The sequence below is a fragment of the Scyliorhinus torazame genome, chromosome 3 (genome assembly GCF_047496885.1).
Source record: "Scyliorhinus torazame isolate Kashiwa2021f chromosome 3, sScyTor2.1, whole genome shotgun sequence".
In the NCBI taxonomy this organism is placed as follows: domain Eukaryota; kingdom Metazoa; phylum Chordata; class Chondrichthyes; order Carcharhiniformes; family Scyliorhinidae; genus Scyliorhinus; species Scyliorhinus torazame.
In genome coordinates, this window is record NC_092709.1 from 181,785,253 (window position 1) to 181,802,767 (window position 17,515).

A 17,515-nucleotide genomic window follows, 5' to 3' on the forward strand; every position below is an offset into this window, starting at 1 on the left:
GAAAAAAGTACTACAGTACTACATTGGCCATGTAGTTAGCACTTATCCACTCTCTGTACAACTCATATTTTTAATTTTTATCCCCATTTCCCTCAGAACCCATCAACCCCATCCGCTCACAACACGTTGTCCTCTTTTAGCTTGACTAACTTCTTCAATATCTTTTTTCATTTATTTATAAAGAAACAGGATTTACTTCCTGCCCGTCCGCTCTTTCGTAAGCACTGACATAAAGGCTGGAATTTTCCAGCCACGCTGCCACAGCTTTCCCCACGGCGGATGTGGTGTGCCGCTCAAACATTCATTAACTTCAGCATGACTGGAAAATGCTGCCGGCCGGAGTAGCCAGAACATTCTGGCCGAAGTATTTGTTCTACAGATGTCCTTGCCAATTTTTGTTCATTCATTATAAACTCTTTATACTCTCCAAAGATATGCAGGCTAGGTGGATTGGCCATGATCAATGCATGGGGTTACAGTACAGGGCGGTGGATTGGATCAAGGCAGATAGGTCGTTCGGAGGGTTAGTGCAGACTCGATGGGCTGAATGGCTTCCTTCTGCTCTGTAGGGATTCTATGAATGATGGACCTCCTGTAAATGAAGATGGATCTCCGGGAACTTCAGATGGATCTTCAGAATTGAAGCTGGAAGATCCCAATGCTCCCCTCAACCACTGCGTGGGGTTCCTGTGTGTTGCTGGTAGACTCCATTCTGAACACTGGAGGCAGCCCCAGGCATTGCACAGGTGAGACCCGATATCTGCACACCACGTTGTTCCAGACATGTTTTCCCTCAGAGAATCGGGCACAGGTGGAAGGTTCTGGTCAGGCCTTCAACTGCATCCCATTAGCGGGATGCAAATCGGTTTCAGGCCAGCCTCCAGCTGGTTTTGGTTTGTTCCAACCTTCACTATTTATCTATTAATACATAACAGACAGACAAAGAAAAATCTATACAAATCTTTGAGTCACAGTTGAAATCCTATGCCCAGATTTAGATGCACTACTTTTAAGAAGAATGTCAAAGTCACAAAGAGGGTACAGTCCGATTTGCGAAAACATCAGGGATGATGAGAGAAGAGATAAACATTTCACTACAACAGACAAGTTAAGAATAAATGCCTCATGCAGGTGTCCCACACTGAGGAACCTTGATGAGGTAAATCAGAATATTATTGCCACTGGTCAGTAGTCAGTAAGGGGAAGGTGGTGGTGCGAGGAGACACAATTGGATCGGGAGGCAAGGGTGGAGCGCCAGCAGCTGGTGGATGAGATTCTGGAGGTTGACAGTAAATATACGGAGGGTCCAACCCCAGAGGATAAGGCAGTGCGCCAGCTGGGGCGAACAAACAGGGCGATGTACGAATATGGGGAGAAGGCCAACCGGATGTTGGCTGGCCAGTTTTGGAGCTGTTCGGGATTGGACCCAAGTTTGTATCGTGGGTGAGACTGTTATTCAACGAACCCAAGACTAGTGTCCACACAAATAATATAAGCTTGAAGCATTTTTAGCTGTATAGGGGAACTAGGCAGGGGTGCCCTATATCCCCACTCTTATTTGAGTTGGCGATAGAGCCTTTGGCCATCGCATGGAGAAATTTGGGCGAGTGGAGGGGGATAGCGGGGGGTGGTAGTTGGATGGAACATAGGGTTTCCCTGTATGCTGGTCTTGTTACTGTACATTTCGGACACGGTCCCTAAAGTGTCCCGGGCGTAATGGCACTGTTGAAGTGGTTTGGGGCATTTTCTGGGTATACGTTAAAACTGGGGAAGAGTGAGTGTTTTTCAGTTACCCCGCCAGAGAAGGGAGCTAATATAGGGGTTTTGCCGTTTGGTTTGGCGGGTGCTCATTTTAGGTATTGAGGAATGCTGGTGGTGCGGGATTGGGCTCAGCTTCAGAAGTTAAACTTTACGAGCCTAGTGAGTAGGGTTAAGGCAGACCTATAGAGGTGGGATAGCCTCCCTCAGTCCTTGGCAGGCCGGATGCAGTCCGTGAAAATGAAAATTTTGCCACAATTGTGGTCCTATTCCAATGCTTACCAATTTTTTTGCCAAAGGTGTATTTTGCAGGAATGGAGAGGCTGATTTTGTTCTTTATTTGGGCAGGTAACGTTGCTAGGTTTCGTCGAATAATCCTGAAAAGGGACCGGCAGTCAGGGGGTTTGGTTTTGCCGGGTTTGATCTACTATTATCGGGGGGCGAATGTGGAGAAGGTGTTGGGGTGATATGGAAACCAGGAGGCAGTATGGGTGAGGATGGAGTCGGGCTTATATAAGGGGTCGGGGCTGCGGGCGCTGGCAATGGCCTCACTGCTGTTCTCTCCAGGGAAAGTATTCAGGTAATCCGGTGGTGTGGTGACGTTGAAAATCTGGCATCAATTATGGCAGCATTCATAATTGGGTAGGATGTCGAAGCAGGCAGCGATTTGTGATAATCATATGTTTGAGCTGGAAAGAATGGATGCCAGGTTTCAGGCTGGGTGGATAACGGGGTGGATGGCATGGGGGACTTGTTTCTGGAGGGGTGGTTCATGAGCCTGGAGGAGCTGTCAGTGAAGATTGCATTTTCGCGGGGGGAAAGCTTTAGATATCTGCAGGTGTGGGACTATGCAAGAAAGATTTTCCTGACATTTCTGGTAGCACCGGATCCTCACTGTTGGAAAGGGTTTTGACGCTCACAGGGTTGGAAGAAGGGAGTACCTCGGGAATTAATGGGAGGATAATGGCAGACGATACTGTGTCCCTGGTGGGGATTAAGGCTAAGTGGGAGGAGGAGCTGGGGTGGCATTAGAGGCGAGGGGGGTGCTGCGAGGCCTTGGGTAGGGTGAACGCCACTTCGTCATGCCCGAGACTAGGGTTGATAGGGTTGAAGGTGGGACACCGAGTACACACATTTTTTTAAAAATTCCAATTAAGGGGCAATTTAGGGTGGCCAATCCACCTACCCTGCACATCTTTGGATTGTGGGGATGAGACCCACCAGACACGAGGAGAATGTGCAAACTCCACACGGACAGTGACCCGGTCCAGATTCGAACCCGGTCCTGAGCCGTGAGGCAGTAGTGCTAACCACTGTGCCACTGTGCAGCACTAGACCGGGCACACTTAACTAGGGCTAAGTTTAGTCAGTTGTTTGAGGGGGTGGAAGATAAGTTTGAGTGCTGTTGGAGGAGGCGGGCAAACCATATGTATATGTATATGTTCTGGGCATGTCTTGAGCTAGTGACATTTTGGGTCTCCTTCTTCAGCACCATGTCAGAGTTTTTACAGATGGATTTGGAGCCCAGTCCCTTAGGTGCCATATTTTAGGTGTCAGACGTGCCTGAGTTGCAGCCGGGTGCGGGGTTGGATATCTTAACCTTTGCCTCGTTGATCATTTGCAGGCGGGTTCTGGTGGGAGTGGAGGTCAGCTTCTCCACCCAGTACCTCAGTGTGGCTGGGGTATCTCAAAAGGGTTCTTGCATCTTGAGAAAGTTAAATACATGTTAAGGTGAGCAATTGAGGGGTTCTACAAAAGATGGCAGTCTTTTATTGTGTTCCTTAAAGAGCTAGTCACCATCAGCTGTTGGGGGGGGTTGGTTAATGTTGCTGTTTGTTGTTTGCTCTGTTTTATGGTTTTGTATTTATAAAAATTGTTTAATAAAAATATTATTTCAAAAAAGTAGTCAGTAAGGAGGTCAGTTAACTAGGTGGCAAGCGTGCTTCAGAACAATGCCAACAGTATGGGTTCAATTCACATTACGGCTGAGGTAGACTTGAGTCCTGTCTCCTTGTCCTGCCCTGACAATGGAAGACAAAAGCAAACCACCATTGACAAAAACTGCCAAGAAAACAGCTGTCAGAGCACCCAGAGGAAACCCACCCAGACATGGGGAGAAAGTGCAAACTCCACACAGACAGTCACCCAAGGTTGGAATCGAACCCAGGTCCCTGTCGCTGTGAGGCAGCAGTGCTAACCACTGTACCACCGTGCCGCATTCACTTTGAGAATGTAGAAAAGACATTCAAAATGGCGAGCACTGCAAAAGAAAATCCAAATACATTCGGAGTACTGGAAGGAGAAGGTGTGGTAATACCAGGTATTGCGGTACCTGAGAGGTGGATGAGCATTGGCCAGACCCAGGAGTCTGCCATTGGCTAACGTACATAGCTCCGCCCTGAGAGGTGGGGTATAAGAGCCGATGCCGTCCCAGCAGCCTTCACTTTCTGTATCGAAGCAGCTGGGAACAGTTCTAGCTGATTAAAGCCTATTAGTTATGACTCACCTTGTCTCGAGAGTAATTGATTGCACTTCAGAAGGCAACAAGCAGAAGTGCTTTGAAAACACAAATATAATTAGAGTAATGACAGGGAGAGAAGAAATAAAACAATATGCTGAAAGATTGAGAGGAGGAAGATCGAGTATGGCATGACTTGGGTGGAGTATAATTGGGAGGGATGGCCTATTTCTGTAATGTCTATTCTATGAATTCATATTTGTAAGAATTGGAGTTGAATCAATGTATAATCTTACTCCCACATAGTACAGTAATACAGCAAATCAAAAACAGCACCGTAACAAAATGGGCTCAAGCGACCAAAATTTGATTGTCAATCCTACCTCTACCACAATTGAAGTTTTATTTTACAATGCTTAGCATGCTGTAGGTTACTCTGATTTAGACAAATAAAATAGGCCTTCTCAACACTAATTTTAAAAATGCATTTGCCATGATGAAGCAGTCAGTCACTTTAATGCAGCAGTTGATTTCTAGAACCAGAGAAAAACTTGAGACAGCAAAGTCAGAAAGACATGCTGTTCGTTGGGCATATTTTTCAGTATAAATAGATGACATGTCCCGACGGAGGAAAAAGCAACTCTGTACTGTAAATAAAGGTGTGAGATAAAAACAACAGGAAAGGTCACTTAAGAATTCTACTGATAGTCTAATAAATGGAGGGGGGTGGTCCGAGGGGGAGAAGAGCATTGGGTGTCGCTATATGCGGATGACCTGTTGCTGTACGTGGCGGATCCAATGGAGGGGATGGTGGAGGTCATGCAGACTCTAAGGGAGTTTGGGGAGTTTTCGGGCTATAAGCTCAATGTAGAGGAAGAGTGAGCTCTTTGTATTACAGGCGGGGGACCAAGAAAGAGGGATAGGGGACCTACCGCTGAGGAGGGCGGAGGGGAGCTTTCGGTATCTGGGGATCCAGATAGCCAGGAGTTGGGGGGCCCTACATAAACTGAATCTGACGAGGTTGGTGGAGCAAATGGAGGAGGATTTCCAAAGATGGGAAATGTTACCCCTCTCACTGGCGGGCAGAGTGCAGTCGGTCAAAATGGTGGTCAAAGAACAAAGAAATGTACAGCACAGGAACAGGCCCTTCGGCCCTCCAAGCCCGTGCCGACAATACTGCCCGACTAAACTACAATCTTCTACACTTCCTGGGTCCGTATCCTTCTATTCCCATCCTATTCATATATTTGTCAAGATGCCCCTTAAATGTCCCTATCGTCCCTGCTTCCACTACCTCCTCCGGTAGTGAGTTCCAGGCACCCACTACCCTCTGCGTAAAAAACTTGCCTCGTACATCTACTCTAAACCTTGCCCCTCTCACCTTAAACCTATGCCCCCTAGTAATTGACCCCTCTACCCTGGGGAAAAGCCTCTGACTATCCACTCTGTCTATGCCCCTCATAATTTTGTATACCTCTAACAGGTCGCCCCTCAACCTCCTTCGTTCCAGTGAGAACAAACCGAGTTTATTCAATCGCTCCTCATAGCTTATGCCCTCCATACCAGGCAACATTCTGGTAAATCTCTTCTGCACCCTCTCTAAAGCCGCCACATCCTTCTGGTAGTGTGGCGACCAGAATTGAACACTATACTCCAAGTGTGGCCTAACTAAGGTTCTATACAGCTGCAACATGACTTGCCAATTCTTATACTCAATGCCCCGGCCAATGAAGGCAAGCATGCTGTATGCCTTCTTGACTACCTTCTCCACCTGTGTTGCCCCTTTCAATGACCTGTGGACCTGTACTCCTAGATCTCTTTGACTTTCAATACTCTTGAGGGTTCTACCATTCACTGTATATTCCCTACCTGCATTAGCCCTTCCAAAATGCATTACCTCACATTTGTCCGGATTAAACTCCATCTGCCATCTCTCCGCCCAAGTCTCCAGACAATCTAAATCCTGCTGTATCCTCAGACAGTCCTCATCGCTATCCGCAATTCCACCAACCTTTGTGTCGTCTGCAAACTTACTAATCAGACCAGTTACATTTTCCTCCAAATCATTTATATATACTACAAAGAGCAAAGGTCCCAGCACTGATCCCTGTGGAACACCACTGGTCACAGCCCTCCAATTAGAAAAGCATCCCTCCATTGCTACCCTCTGCCTTCTATGGCCTAGCCAGTTCTGTATCCACCTTGCCAGTTCACCCCTGATCCCGTGTGACTTCACCTTTTGTACTAGTCTACCATGAGGGACCTTGTCAAAGGCCTTACTGAAGTCCATATAGACAACATCTACTGCCCTACCTGCATCAATCATCTTAGTGACCTCCTCGAAAAACTCTATCAAGTTAGTGAGACACGACCTCCCCTTCACAAAACCATGCTGCCTCTCACTAATACGTCCATTTGCTTCCAAATGGGAGTAGATCCTGTCTCGAAGAATTCTCTCCAGTAATTTCCCTACCACTGAAGTAAGGCTCACCGGCCTGTAGTTCCCAGGATTATCCTTGCTACCCTTCTTAAACAGAGGAACAACATTGGCTATTCTCCAGTCCTCTGGGACATCCCCTGAAGACAGCGAGGATCCAAAGATTTCTGTCAAGGCCTCAGCAATTTCCTCTCCAGCCTCCTTCAGTATTCTGGGGTAGATCCCATCAGGCCCTGGGGACTTATCTACCTTAATATTTTTTAAGACAACCAACACCTCGTCTTTTTGGATCACAATGTGACCCAGGCTATCTACACCCCCTTCTCCAGACTCAACATCTACCAATTCCTTCTCTTTGGTGAATACTGATGCAAAGTATTCACTTAGTACCTCACCCATTTCCTCTGGCTCCACACATAGATTCCCTTGCCTATCCTTCAGTGGGCCAACCCTTTCCCTGGCTACCCTCTTGCTTTTTATGTACGTGTAAAAAGCCTTGGGATTTTCCTTAACCCTATTTGCCAATGACTTTTCATGACCCCTTCTAGCCCTCCTGACTCCTTGCTTAAGTTCCTTCCTACTTTCCTTATATGCCACACAGGCTTCGTCTGTTCCCAGCCTTTTAGCCCTGACAAATGCCTCCTTTTTCTTTTTGACGAGGCCTACAATATCACTCGTCATCCAAGGTTCCCGAAAATTGCCGTATTTATCTTTCTTCCTCACAGGAACATGCCTGTCCTGTATTCCTTTCAACTGACACTTGAAAGCCTCCCACATGTCAGATGTTGATTTGCCCTCAAACATCCGCCCCCAATCTATGTTCTTCAGTTCCCGCCTAATATTGTTATAATTAGCCTTCCCCCAATTTAGCACATTTGTCCTTTAGCACACGGTCCTTCCGAGGTTTCTGTTTGTGTTTCAGTGCCTTCCCATCGTGATCACTAAGGCCTTTTTTAAGAGAGTAGGCAGGAGTATTATGGGGTTTGTGTGGGCGAATAAGACCCCGAGTGTAAGGAGAGGGTTCCTGGAACGCAGTAGGGACCGAGGAGGATTGGCGCTGCCAAACCTGGGGTGCTACTACTGGGCAGCAAATGTGGCGATGATCCGCAAGTGGGTTATGGAGGGAGAGGGGGCGACATGGAAGAGGATGGAGATGGCGTCCTGTAAAGGAACGAGCCTGGGGGCGTTGGTGACGGCACCGCTGCCGCTCTCGCCGACAAAGTATACCACGAGCCCGGTGGTGGCGGCAACGCTAAGGATCTGGGGCCAGTGGAGACGGCACCGGGGTGCAATGGGAGCATCGGTGTGGTCCCCGATCAGGGGTAACCACCGGTTTGTCCCGGGGAAGATGGACGGGGGGTTCCAGAGCTGGCATCGGGCGGGGATTGGAAGAATGGTGGACCTGTTCATCGACGGGACATTTGCGAGCCTAGGGGCACTGGAGGAGAAGTTTGAGTTACCCCCAGGAAATGCCTTTAGATATATGCAGGTGAGGGCTTTTGTGAGGCGACAGGTGAGGGAATTCCCGTTGCTCCCGGCACAAGAAGTTCAAGATAGGGTGATCTCGGGTGTATGGGTCGGGGAGGGCAAGGTGTCGGAAATACACCAGGAGTTGAAAGAGGGGGAAGCGCTGGTAGAAGAGTTGAAGGATAAATGGGAGGAGGAGCTGGGGGAGGAGATTGAGGAAGGTCTGTGGGCTGATGCCCTAGGTAGGGTTAATTCCTCCTCCTCGTGTGCCAGGCTCAGCCTGATACAATTTCAGGTGGTCCACAGAGCGCACTTGACGGGGGCGAGGTTGAGTAGGTTCTTTGGGGTGGAGGACAGATGTGGAAGGTGCTCAGAGAGCCCGGCGAACCATGTCCATATGGTCATGCCCAGCACTGGAGGGGTTCTGGAGAGGAGTGGCGGGAGCAATATCTCAGGTGGTGAAAGTCCGGGTCAAGCCATGCTGGGGGCTAGCAATATTTGGAGTAGTGGACGAACCGGGAGTGCAGGAGGCGAAAGAGGCTGGCCATCTGGCCTTTGCGTCCCTAGTAGCCCGGCGAAGGATCTTGATAATGTGGAAGGAGGCGAAGCCCCCCAGCCTGGAGGCCTGGATAAATGATATGGCTGGGTTCATAAAGTTGGAGAGGATTAAGTTTGCCTTGAGAGGGTCTGCGCAGGGGTTCTACAAGCGGTGGCAACCGTTCCTAGACAATCCCGCGGAGCGTTAGAGGAAGGTCGGTCAGCAGCAGCAGCAACTTTTTTTTGGGGGGGACGTCCTGGGAGGTGGGGGGGGAAAGGGGGGACTGCCTGGGAATGTGGATGAGCAAGAGATAACATGAAGGGTTGGGGAAACTGGCACGTACGGTTAAGGGCCAGTGTACAAAGCTGTGTAAATATATCATTTTGCCATGTAAATATCTTGCTCTGCGCGATTTCTCGGGTTTTTTTTGTTGCGAGGGGGGGGTTATTGTTTGTAAGGGAGAAAAATTGTGTTGAGAAACTTTAATAAATATATATATATTTTTTAAATTCTACTGATAAGGTGGTATTTATTTTTAAAATGTTAACATTTGTCGAACAACAGTGGACTGACTCCATGCCATCTCCCACATCCTGACGAGGGAGCAGGAGGGGTCGGGACAAAGCTGCAAGCTGTGCAATGCTGGCATGGAGACAAAATGACTCCTCTTTTGAATCCAAAATTTCATCACAGGAATTCTGCAATCTGTACAGAAAATTCCATTGGTTGGCTTGCACCACCTCGGAATTGACACCGTTATCTCTCGTCTGGGCACTGTCATGATATTCAAACACACACATCATGATGGACACACTAACAGGCAAATCAGAGTACACAACACCACAACCAATCACAGACAAGAACACCAACCACATAAAAAGCACAAGCACGACACCTGGTGGTCAGTCGGTCTGGGGAGAAGGGAACAAGAAAGAGCTGTTGAAACACCACAAGCAGGGAGCCCCCCACGTGCAGAGTGCAAAGACCAAACTGTAAATAGTGAGTTTAAATAAAGAAGCGTTGTACCATATGCAACTGTGTTGGCTCATCTGTGTGTCAGAACACCCAACACCACATGGTACAGGAGTGGATCGATACCTGCCTACTAACCTGCCATTCTGGACATGGACCACACCGGCAAACCGCAGCCGATGCAAGTCACGGGGAACCTAGGCACCAACTGGAAGCTCTACAGGCAGCGATTTGACCTGTACATCCGTGCCACCGAAAAACAGAATGTCTCGGATGATTCGAAGATTGCAATGCTCCTCTTCTACGCAGGCCCGCACCCAACCGATGTCTTTAACTCACTGGTGTTCGAAGAAGGCGAAAACCAGGCCAAATATGACACGGTCATCCTCAAACTGGACCAGCACTTTCAAGTTGAAGTAAACGAAAGTTTTGAAAGATACATCTTTCAGCAACGCCTGCAAGGTAAGGAGGAGCTTTTTCAACCCTTTTTGACGCACCTCCGGATTCTAGCGCAGTCCTGCGGTTACGGCACCACTACAGAGTCCATGATCAGGGACCAGATTGTTTTTGGCGTTGCCTCTAGTGGCCTACGCCAGCAGCTTCTTAAAATGAAAAGCCTTACCTTAGCGTCTGCTGTGGAAGCCTGTGTCCTCCATGAAAATGCTACCTGCCGTTTTGCCCGATTTCAGGCGTCCGAGTTGGCACGGAGGGGGTCCCCAGCCGTCGAATCGGCAAGCCAGGCCGCCCACGACGTCGAACGCATCCAGGCCGTCGATTTCTTCCCGCCCCACGGCCCGGACGACAGCGGCCGCTTCCCGCGCTTTTCGCGGTCTCCCGCGCAGGTGCGCGCCAAAAATAACGGCCACAACGAGGGACGCACTGCGCAGGCGCGCCCACCGCAAGATCGCACTGCGCATGCGCAGTGGCGCAACGAACGCCGTGACGTCATGACGTGCAGCAATTGTGGAGGTCTACACTTAAAAGGGCAATGTCCTGCAAAAAACCGACAGTGCAACAGATGTGCCATGATGGGCCACTACGCAGCCCGCTGTCGTGCGGCTCAACCCATGGATCCGGCGCATCCTCGACAACCTCGCATACGAGTCAGGACCGTCCAACCCACGCATCAAGACTTCCAGTTAAGTGATGCAGATGACCAGGATGCCTTCCGAGTTGCCGTCATTGATGTCAACAAGGTCAATGCCATCAATCCAGCCGATGAGTGGTGTGCCACCCTGACGGTCAACCCGAATTCGTCGCAAACCCATTAGAATGGACTTATAATACAGTTCATATGTTTAATAAGTTGCACAATTTTACATGATAACCTGTTGTTGTTTATCGTTCCAGATGTCGTCTGACTGGACAACTGTTCAAGTTTTTTTTTTTCTTCTTCTCTCGTTCGCATTTCTGTTATGTTATGGTACAACTGGATTCATGTGACGCACTCGACATCGCCCCATGTACATAGTTCCGTCATAGACACATGCTGCACACGGCACGCACACACTCTTAGATGCACTCACGTCACGATCATATTTAATACCACGTAGGCACATATCTTTGTAAAAAGGGGGGATGTCATGATATTCAAACACACACATCATGATGGACACACTAACAGGCAAATCAGAGTACACAACACCACAACCAATCACAGACAAGAACACCAACCACATAAAAAGCACGAGCACGACACCTGGTGGTCAGTAGGTCTGGGGAGAAGGGAACAAGAAAGAGCTGTTGAAACACCACAAGCAGGGAGCCCCCCACGTGCAGAGTGCAAAGACCAAACTGTAAATAGTGAGTTTAAATAAAGAAGCGTTGTACCATATGCAACTGTGTTGGCTCATCTGTGTGTCAGAACACACCACAGGCACTGGAAGCAATCCCGACAGATTAACAAACACAAATGTGTAAGTGTCACAGAGGCTGACATCAAGAGGCATAATTTTCTCGGCTCTACCGCAGAAACGGCAAACAACCACGGCTGGGCCCGCATGTGATGTTTTGCTTGTCACTTTCAGACTAGCTCTCAGCTCACCAATACGGTTTTGTGTTCTTTATACTTAAAGATACTTCAGGACATCAGGGAAATATTGAAAAGCAATCCATGATGAGAAATAAGTAACCGGGTTCCTATCTGCGTGTAATGTAGCCGTGTCTATTCATTTTCTCAACTATTCTGGAGCCACTTATTTTAATATACCTGGGGGGGGAATAAGACAGAAAGGTAATTTTGAACACACTGCAACAAAGCATTGGGAAAGAATGTATTTGAAAAGAGCTGGTATAAATAACTTCCACACCCATCTACATTTTTTTACATAACAGAGGGATCACAGAGGCAAGGAGCAGATACTTGATCTGGCCTACTCGCAAGAACATGTCTGGTTACAGTCAGGAAGTTCCTGGCAATTCCTGATGAACAGCCAGTGGCTAATTGCTTCCTGGTTTTCAGTACAATGAACAATTAATCGCTTCAATCCTTAGTTATAATAGTAATCTTTATTGTCACAAGGAGGCTTACATTAACACTGCAATGAAGTTACTGTGAAAAGCCGCTATGCCTTCTCCTGGAATATTTTACATGTATGACACCAAGGTAACGTTCTGGAAGTTCACCCAACCTTTTCTTAATTAAATAAAGCATTAATCAGATAACTGCAAATACTGCAGATCTAAAGCAAAGAAAAATAAAATGCTGTTTACATTGCACAGTTTGAGAGTGGAGAGCTTTTGGCAGAATGTGCAACATACCTGTAGGCAAAAGACATTGGGCAATTTTTCAGTTTGGGCGACTACTTCTTCCGCCGGAGCGAAATTGCATCTGATTTCCACTCCTGCTGGGTCTCTGGCGACATCTATTTATTTAGGAGGCCTCTGCAGGAGGGAGGGCGGGTCACTTAACTTAAGGGGTCTCTGTTGGGGGGGACAGGTTTCAGATTGAGGACAGGAGAACCACGAGGGCCCAGAGAATATGATGCCCGGCCCGGTAATTGGATGCAAATGGGTCTTAATGAACCATCATTTTTTTCCCCCGACACTGGATTCTCTGCCGCATTGGGAACTCTGCTGCTGGTAACTTGTCATGTGAGAGTACCTTTAAGAAATGGGTGTTCATTACGGCAGTGATGTCAGAGTGTGGGTGGAGTAGGACTGTGTCAGCTTTTAGTTTCACTTTGAGAAAAGCTTAGGTGTGTCTGTGTTTTTTTGGTTTCGTTTCAGTGTTGGAGCTGAAGCCAGACAAAGCAGGTGTACTGTTGTTCTCTCTGCCATGAAAAGACTATCTCTTAATCATTTGGTGAATTCAGAATTATAAATGTTCGTAATAGTGAATTTAAACCTGATCTTTGTGCTAAAAGGGTCTTTTGTCTTCTGACTGTTGTTTGGGAATTTATTAAGGATTATTTAGTGTTGTATTCTTTGGGGGTTGTATTTGAATTAATGGTTACTAAGATGTTCACTGTATGTTTTATAAAGGTTAACTTGAATTAATAGAATTAACATTGTTTTGCTTTAAAAAATACTTTTCCATTTCTGCTGTACCACACCTGTAGAGTGGGCCGTGTGCTCCCCATACCACAATCTATTAAAAGTTGTGGTCAGGTGAACTCCATGATGCACTTTGGGGTTCTCTAAACCCTGGCCCATAACAAACTCAAGACAGAAAATCCAGCCCATTGTAAAAATGAACTACCATTCCGACTTCCCACTTTGTGGATCTGACTGACCTGCTGTGTACTCCCAGAATTTTCTGTTTTTCTAATATAGATTGTGGAGCTGCTCAGTGTAAATATATCCACGTTATACTAGAATAGTCTGGGATTTGAATTTGCTGAGTTTGTATTATGTAGATAACAAGACTAAACAACAGCACATATGAAAGATTGAAAGCCGCTTGTGAAAAGCCATGAACCAAACTTTGAATATTTGTCCAAAGTGAAAAGGTCGAAAATGTTCAAATTTAACTGCAAACCTGTATGGATAGGTACAGGTAGGTAGCCTTGATATTAACGGTACTTGATATAGCAGGTTATTTAAATCATTAAATATTTGTTACAATATAAAGATTAAATATTTCAACCTTAATTGACTGCTTTTCTCTTGTTCTTTATTCTCGCTTATTGATGTTTCCACACCATGAGGATGCTGGTTGCTTACAATCTCCTGATGAAGATAAAAGATCCATAAATAATTGCAGGAATTACATTTTTTGTGATGGAAAGAATGCCTGAGCATGAAAGTAAGAAGGGGAAAAAATAACAAACGATTAATAATTGCAGTACAGAAACAACCATTTGGCCAATGAAGTTTCGGAGAGTGTATTCTTCCATCTGATGCACCTAATCCTGCCCACTCTCCAGCTCACTTCCCACAGTTTTGAATGTTTTGCCAGTTTTGTGTCCTTTTTAAATACTTTTTGCAAACTGCTTTTTGGTTGAAATATAAACATTCAAAAAGAATTAATTTCATACTGTATAAATTACTTTGATACCCAATACCATTAAACAATAAAAAAATATTATTTACTGCTTCCGGTTAACGGCTGTTGTTTATTGTTATGATTTCATGGAAGGAACCTGCGCCCAGTGAAAATTCGGAAGGGACCTGCACCCGTGAGAAATTCAAAAGTAACCTGCACCCAGGTGAAATTCAGAGGGAACCTGCACCCAAGAGAAATTCAGAAGGAACCTGCACCCAAGAGAAATTCAGAAGGAACCTGCACCCAAGAGAAATTCAGAGGGAACCTGCACCCAGGAGAAATTCAGAAGGAACCTGCACCCAGGAGAAATTCAGAAGGAACCTGCACCCAGGAGAAATTCAGAGGGAACCTGCACCCAGGAGAAATTCAGAAGGAAACTGCACCCAGGAGAAATTCAGAAGGAACCTGCGCCCAGGAGAAATTCAGAAGGAACCTGTGCCCAGGAGAAATTCAGAGGGAACCTGCACCCAGGAGAAATTCAGAGAGAACCTGCACCCAGGAGAAATTCAGAAGGAACCTGCACCCAGGAGAAATTCAGAGGGAACCTGCACCCAGGAGAAATTCAGAGGGAACCTGCACCCAGGAGAAATTCAGAGGGAACCTGCACCCAGGAGAAACTCAGAGGGAACCTGCACCCAGGAGAAATTCAGAAGGAACCTGCACCCGGTAGAAGTTCAGAAGGAGCTTGCGCCCGGGGGAAATTCAGAAGGAGACTGTGCCCAGGAGAAATTCAGAAGGAACGTGCACCCGGTAGAAGTTCAGAAGTAGCTTGCGCCCGGGGGAAATTCAGAAGGAACCTGCGCACAGTGGAAATTCGGAAGGGACCTGCGCCCAGTGGAAATTCGGAAGGGACCTGCACCCGGGGGAAATTTGGAAGGAACCTGCCCCCAGGAGAAATTCGGAAGGAATCTGGACCCGGGAGAAATTATAATAATAATAATAATCGCTTATTGTCACAAGTAGGCTCCAATGAAGTTACTGTGAGAAGCCCCTAGTCGTCACTTTCCGGCGCAAGTTCGGGGGGGCCGGTTTCGGAATTGAAACCGCACTGCTAGCATTGCTCTGCATTACAAGCCAGCTGTATGGACGACTGTGCTAAACAAGCCTCAGAAATTTGGAGGGAACCTGGTCCAGTGGAAATTCGGAAGGACCCTGCACCCGGGGGAAATTTGAAAGGAAACTGTACCTGGGAAAAATTCGGAGGGAACCTGTACCCGGGAGAAATTCGGAAAGACCCTGCACCCCTGGGAAATTCGGAGGGAACCTGTACCCGGGAGAAATTCGGAAGGAACCTGCACCCGGTAAAATTCAGAAGGAATCTGCGCCCAGTGGAAATTTGCAAGGAACCTGCACCCAGTGAAAATGTTGAATGAACCTGCACCCAGTGGAAATTCGGAAGGAACCTGCACCCGGTAGAAATTCGGAAGGAACCTGCACCCAGTGGAAATTCGGAAGGAACCTGTGCACAGTGGAAATGCGGAAGGAACCTGCACACAGTGGAAATTCGGAAGGAACCTGCACCCAATGGAAATTCGGAAGGAACCTGCACCCAGTGGAAATTCGGAAGGAACCTGTGCCCGGTGGAAATGCGGAAGGAACCTGTGCCCGGTGGAAATGCGGAAGGAACCTGCACCCAGTGGAAATTTGGAAGGAACCTGCACCCAGTGCAAATTCGGAAGGAACCTGTGCCTGGCCGAAATGCGGAAGGAAACTGCACGCAGTGGAAATTCGGAAGGAAACTGCACCCAGTGGAAATTCGGAAGGAACCGGCACCCGGTGGAAATTCGGAATGAAACTACACCCAGTGGAAAATCGGAAGGAACCTGTGCCCAGTGGAAATGCGGAAGGAAACTGCACACAGTGGAAATTCGGAAGAAACCTGCACCCAGTAGAAATTCGGAAGGAACCTGCACCCAGTGGAAATTCGGAATGAACCTGCACCCGGGGGAAATTCAGAGGGAGCCTGCACCTGGGTGAAATTCGGATGTAACCTGCACCCGGTGGAAATTCAGAAGGAGCCTACGCCCGGCGGAAATTCAGAAGGAGCCTGCGCCCCGCGGAAATTCAGAAGGAGGCTGTGCCCAGGAGAAATTCAGAAGGAACCTGCGCCCGGGGGAAGTTCAGAAGGAGCTTGCGCCCGGGCGAAATTCAGAAGGAACCTGCGCACAGTGGAAATTCAGGAGGAACCTGCGCCCAGTGGAAATTCGGAAGGGACCTGCACCCAGGAGAAATTCAGAAGGAACTTGCACCCGGTAGAAGTTCAAACGGAGCCTGCGCCCGGCGGAAATTCAGAAGGAACCTGTGCCCAGGAGAAATTTGAAGGGAACCTGCACCCGGTGGAAATTCGGAAGGAACCTGCACCCGGTGGAATTGCGGAAGGAACCTGTACCTGGGAGAAATTCGGAAGGAACCTGCACCCAGTGGAAATTCGGAAGGACCCTGCACCCGGGGGAAATTTTGAAGGGAACTGCACCCGGGAGAAATTCGGAAAGACCCTGCACCCCTGGGAAATTCGGAGGGAACCTGTACCCGGGAGAAATTCGGAAGGAACCTGCACCGGGTAAAATTCAGAAGGAATCTGCGCCCAGTGGAAATTTGCAAGGAACCTACACCCAGTGAAAATGTTGAATGAACCTGCACCCAGTGGAAATTCAGAAGAAACCTGCACCCGGTGGAAATGCGGAAGGAACCGGCACCCGGTGGAAATTCGGAATGAAACTACACCCAGTGGAAATTCGGAAGGAACCTGTGCCTGGTGGAAATGCGGAAGGAACCTGCACACAGTGGAAATTCGGAAGGAACCTGCACCAAGTGGAAATTCGGAAGGAACCTGCACCCAGTGGAAATTCGGAAGGAACCTGCGCCCGGTGGAAATGCGGAAGGAACCTGCACCCAGTGGAAATTCGGAAGGAACCGGCACCCGGTGAAAATTCGGAAGGAACCTGCACCCAGTGGAAATTCGGAAGGACCCTGCACCAAGGGGAAATTTGGAAGGAACCTGTACCTGGGAGAAATTCGGAAAGACCCTGCACCCCTGGGAAATTCGGAGGGAACCTGTACCCGGGAGAAATTCGGAAGGAACCTTTACCCGGTAAAATTCAGAAGGAATCTGCGCCCAGTGGAAATTTGGAAGGAACCTGCACCCAGTGAAAATGTTGAATGAACCTGCACCCAGTGGAAATTCGGAAGGAACCTGCTCCCGGTGGAAATTCGGAATGAAACTGCACCCAGTGGAAATTCGGAAGGAACCTGCACCCAGTGGAAATTCGGAAGGAACCTGTGCCCGGTCGGAAATGCGGAAGGAACCTGCACACAGTGGAAATTCGGAAGGAACCTGCACCCGGTGGAAATGCGGAAGGAACCTGCACCCGGTGGAATAGCGGAAGGAACCTGTACCTG

The 17,515-nt window shown here is 48.0% G+C and overlaps 1 protein-coding gene across 4 annotated transcripts in view; it reads right to left on the reverse strand.

The window, feature by feature from the left end:
• arap2 (ArfGAP with RhoGAP domain, ankyrin repeat and PH domain 2) overlaps nt 1-17,515 on the reverse strand; it is a 604,005-nt gene that overhangs the window by 438,387 nt on the left and 148,103 nt on the right. For all 4 annotated transcript variants that reach the window (XM_072496549.1, XM_072496548.1, XM_072496547.1 and 1 more), the window contains one exon: nt 13,718-13,800. In XM_072496549.1, coding sequence (XP_072352650.1) covers nt 13,718-13,800 — 83 coding nt within the window. The remainder of the gene's footprint in view (nt 1-13,717; nt 13,801-17,515) is intronic.